Source organism: Sceloporus occidentalis, unplaced genomic scaffold, assembly GCF_023333645.1.
Source record: "Sceloporus occidentalis isolate IW3139 unplaced genomic scaffold, rSceOcc1.0.p SCAF_46, whole genome shotgun sequence".
NCBI lineage: Eukaryota > Metazoa > Chordata > Lepidosauria > Squamata > Phrynosomatidae > Sceloporus > Sceloporus occidentalis.
Window position 1 is genome coordinate 6,785,612 of NW_028317026.1, and position 4,667 is coordinate 6,790,278.

At 39.7% G+C, this 4,667-nt stretch overlaps 1 protein-coding gene across 1 annotated transcript; it reads left to right on the plus strand.

Annotated features, from left to right (window-relative positions):
* The first annotated feature begins 1,128 nt into the window (after positions 1-1,128).
* Positions 1,129-2,088, plus strand: LOC149289384 (protein sprouty homolog 1-like). The gene has a single exon (XM_089490779.1). The coding sequence runs from the start codon at positions 1,129-1,131 to the stop codon at positions 2,086-2,088; it is 960 nt and encodes a 319-aa protein (XP_089346905.1).
* Positions 2,089-4,667: the final 2,579 nt, after the last annotated feature.

Consider the following 4,667-nt stretch of genomic DNA (forward strand, 5'->3'; position numbering starts at 1 on the left):
GGTCTGGTGCCTGTAAATGCCCCCTTTATGGAAGGGGCGATAACACCTGGCACATGATGCCCGTGTAGCCAACATAAATAAGGGGTGTGTCGTGTATTGGGGCAGAAGAAGTGAATTAAAGTGGATGAGACAAGACATGGCTCTGCAGTGGGGATGAGTGGAAAGTCCGCCCCCCTGCGGTAATCTCCTCTTCTTTCTCTCTCCCCCCCCCCACCAGCAAGGGGTTGTTTTCATTCATAAGTTTTTCCTTCCCCTCTGTCTTCCCCCATCCCTCCTCTCCTCTCTCGTAGAACGAGCTCTCTCTCCCCCCTCCCACTGCCCAGAACCTACTCCTTTTTAGCAATTCATGATTATTCTGATCTGTTGACGATCATTAATGGTAAAACTTAACTTTCTCACATTGAAATTCAGATTTGAAATACTTTAAAGATTTTTATTTTTTTTTTTAAAGATCTTTACAGCCCTTGGACTTTTTAATGATTTTTTTTCCCCATTTAACCATACTTTTCTGCAATTACTTGGATTTTTGCAGAAAGAAGCAAATGTTTTGGAATACTGCAAATTTTTGTCACTGGGGGAAAAAAAATATATTCTAGAAAAATATATATATTTGGGTTTTTTTCTAGAATTTTGTGTCCTATCGCCTCACTCTCACTCCTAAATCACAATAGAATTAATTCGCTACATGTTGCCTAAAATTCTTGTTACGATCCATGGTTACAAAACATTTTTTTTTTTTTTCTGGCACAGTAACTTTACATCTGGAGGCTTTGTTTTATTATGGACTAGTTGGATCATGCAAGAATAGACACATTTCTGCCAGAAATATAGCTTTTATTTACAGCCAACATTTGAGTTACTCCAGAAAACTGTAACCTCATGTATTGAATGTATATATTACACAGCCCGTGGGGCATATAAATAATACGCCTAACCCCTACCTAGAGTGGGTTGTATTTTTCAATGTTGGGGCTTCCAGTGAACAAGCAGAAATAACTCTATATTTGCAAATATGTTATAAATGGATATAAACTTCCTCGCTCTAAAATCTTTATTTTGTCTTCTTCGTGCAGGTTTTCAGATGCATGCCAAGTTTACGTTGAATGCCAGACGTCGAGATCACTACAGATGGAGCTATCAAGTCAACATGGCCCTAGCGGTTCATTAGTGGTCATACAGCAGCCTTCTTTAGACAGCAGACAGAGGTTGGACTATGATCGGGAAATTCAACCAACAACTATTTTGTCCTTGGACCAGATCAAAGCTCTTCGGGGCAGGAATGAATATACAGAAGCCCCATCTGTGGTAAGAAAGCATGGGCCCAAAACTGTTCCTCGGCACAGTAAGCCGGAGAGGACTCATGAGATCATACCAATTAATGTGAATAATAATAATGAGCACAGACCCGCTCACCTGGCTCACACTGGGCACCTGTATAATGGAAGGGTGCCCGTGCTCAGCAGGTCCACCAGCACTGGAAGTGCGGCAAGCTCTGGGAGCACAAACAGTGCCTCCTCTGAACAAGAACTTCTGGGACAGTCCCCACCGCCGAGGATGGGCTTGGGGCATCGGACGGAGCGGGTAGTACGAATGCAGCCCAAAACGTCTGCTTTGGTGGTAGAAGACTTAAAGAGCTCTGTGAAAGTAGACTCGACGCAGCACAGGTTTATCTGTGAACAGTGTGGCAAGTGCAAGTGCGCGGACTGCACTGCCCCAAGGACCCTACCGTCATGCCTGGCTTGCAACCGCCAGTGTCTGTGTTCTGCCGAGAGCATGGTGGAGTACGGCACCTGCATGTGCCTGGTGAAAGCAGCCTTCTATCACTGTTCCAACGATGACGAGGGGGACTCGTGCGCAGATAATCCTTGCTCCTGTACCCAGTCGCACTGCTGCTCCAGATACATGTGCATGGGGATTATGTCCTTGTTCTTGCCCTGTTTGCTTTGCTACCCGCCTGCTAAAGGATGCCTAAAACTGTGCCGAGGATGTTATGACAGAGTTAATCGTCCTGGCTGCAGATGTAAAAACTCAAATACCGTCTATTGCAAACTGGATGAGGTTCCCCGAGGGCTGGGCAAAGCTTCCTGAATAGAAGAGGGCTGTTTCTCCCTGCCCTACGGACTATTTGCTGTGTTTGCTTACACATACGTACATATATATTTGTTTGTATGTGTGTTCTGTAGTACCTCCACCTGTCATCTTCTGCCTGGCCGGAATCCCCAAATCAATGGGTGTTCTACTTTCGGCATCTGGCGGTTAACACCATATTAGTTAAAAGGTAAACCAGTCTCCCTGTTTCCACGTTCGCTCCCTTCCTTTCCTTTTAACCTTGTCTCATGGCAAAATTTTTTTTTTTTTGTCTTATAATTTTTGTTTTTTGTTTGTTTTTTAATTTAATGAAGACCACTATATAAATTAGCAGCCCCCACACTGTTCTCCATTGCCTCCTGTGTGTTGCAAAACCTATACATCGCTTTTACAAAGACCGGTCTAAAGTAATATCTAACTAGAGAGAGGATCTAATACGACCTTAATAATATTCTTAGAGTTTTTGATTGTTCCTACCAAAAAGTTGCAAAGGGGTTAGTTAATTTAGAACACTGTTCTCTCCGCCCCTCCACCACGTACTTTATTAAAATATATATATGTATTTTTTTAATATGTATTGGTATTAGAGACGGTTCTCTGTTGAAGGAATATTTGTTATCTTCGCCCCCCCCCCCCCCGGAAGTCTTTCTTATTTCTGTTACTAGACGTCTCATTACAGGTGCCAGAAAACTTAGTAGCCTTAAAGAAATAAGCTCTTTCAACCTAGGAGTACTAGGACTTTGTGTGTCCAGGTGGTGACGTTTTTGTGTGTGTGTATGTGTTTTAATGTTGTGTGTGAGTGTGTGCTCTGTTTTAAATGCCTTAGCCACCACCAGGCTTTTTTTTTGTATATTTTATGTATAAAATCACAAAATTGACTATTTTTAAGACAAAGGTCTGTTTAAAACCTTTTTTATTGTAAAGAATATTTATTATGTGAATCTATTATTTTATGATATTTATTACAAAGGACAGTTGAAATTTGACTCGTCTGAAATATAACAGTATCAATACTTACTGAAAAAATAAGGGTGACACAAAGTACATATCTTAACTATAATTCAGAAAATATAATGATTAATGAATGTGTCTGTTATTTCTTTATTTTGTCAGCAGTCATTATCCACATCAATATGGTCTGTTCCACTTTGTAGCATATATTTCAAAATGATTTTTTAATTTAATTAAAATGCATTTTAACTTTTAATGTTGCTTTTGTCCTTTTTCCTATGTGCTTTAAAAGTGGTCCGTGTCGCATTTCTTTAGCGACTGTCTTTAGCATTACTTTATACAGCCAAATATTAAATATTAGTAAACTATTGATTTGTTTGGCCACTCACAATCCATCTGATCAGATTGTTTTGTTTTAAATGTAAACTTTTATTAACTGCTTTTTGCTTTAGTCATAATATGTGAATCTATATAGAAGATATGTATTCCTATTTAGAGTATTATTTATTATTATTTTTATTATTATGCATGGCCTTGGTATATTATTACAGCTGCGTCCACAATGCATAAGCATAGCTGTTTTAACAAATGATGTTCCTGTACTGTTAAGAATGCTTGTTGTCCGTACAGAGAATTCTATCATCCGGGGGTTTAAAGTGGAGACTTGCAGTTCTCTTAAGATGACATTCTGACCTTGGGAGTGTCACGATTATTTTCATATTGGCTGGTATGCAAAAGGCTCTTGAGAGGGAACGTTCAAACTTTGGCTTGACTCGCAGAGCCTGAATTTTTACTTTAAAGTAGCATCTCCTGATGTCCATTTTATTTCTTCTTTGCCTTACTTAAGAAGCCATAGATAATTGGCTGGCGATGACTGGTTTCTAGATGATCTAAATCTATTATACCATCTATGTCCATTTTTTGTCCCCAATTAATGCTGTGTTCAAATGTAGAGTGACTGCGGAAAATGAATTGCCCATGTGTTACTTGGACAGTAAAATGCCAAAGTACTGTGGGGGAAGGAGGGACAGATAGTTCACTGGGTTAAAATGAGGTCTTTTCCGCAGTACTCCATCTTCAAGGTACAACAGCTGATTACACAAATAATGGTGATTGTTTTGTTGTTTTGCTGTTAAAAAAGAAGGGTAAGTTAAGGTAAAGCAGCTGCCAGCAACGGCCTCCAATGGAGTCTGATCTCTGACCAATTACTTAAATAATGGTTCACAGGAATCTAGTTTTAGGAAATGGGTCTTTTATGGTTTGGGAGAGGAAGAGGGTTGTGTAGACAGATGGTGATCAAATTGTTGCCTGTGGGGGTTCTGTAGTGCCGTGTTTTTAGAAGGACTGCAGGCCTCCCTGCTTTCAAGGGTTTAGTGCAACAACTACTTACTGAGATGTATGCTGCTCTCTTGCTACATAACAATATCTCGCCGTTGGGTGGTGCCCACTATTTTTTTTTTTATATTGCAGAGATCATGTTTCATAAGATTACTTTTTTTTTTTTTCTTGGAAGTAAGTAGGTTATCTGGAAACTGTATTTAAAGGGCACCAGTAAGATATTTAGAGCAAGACCTGTTTATACATTGATTCAAAGATAAGCATTTTCTGAAATGGGCATTTAGATATAC

Bases quoted from the DNA above. Each gene is read 5' to 3' on its own strand.
- LOC149289384 (XM_089490779.1), top strand. From the start codon at position 1,129: ATGGAGCTATCAAGTCAACATGGCCCTAGCGGTTCATTAGTGGTCATA.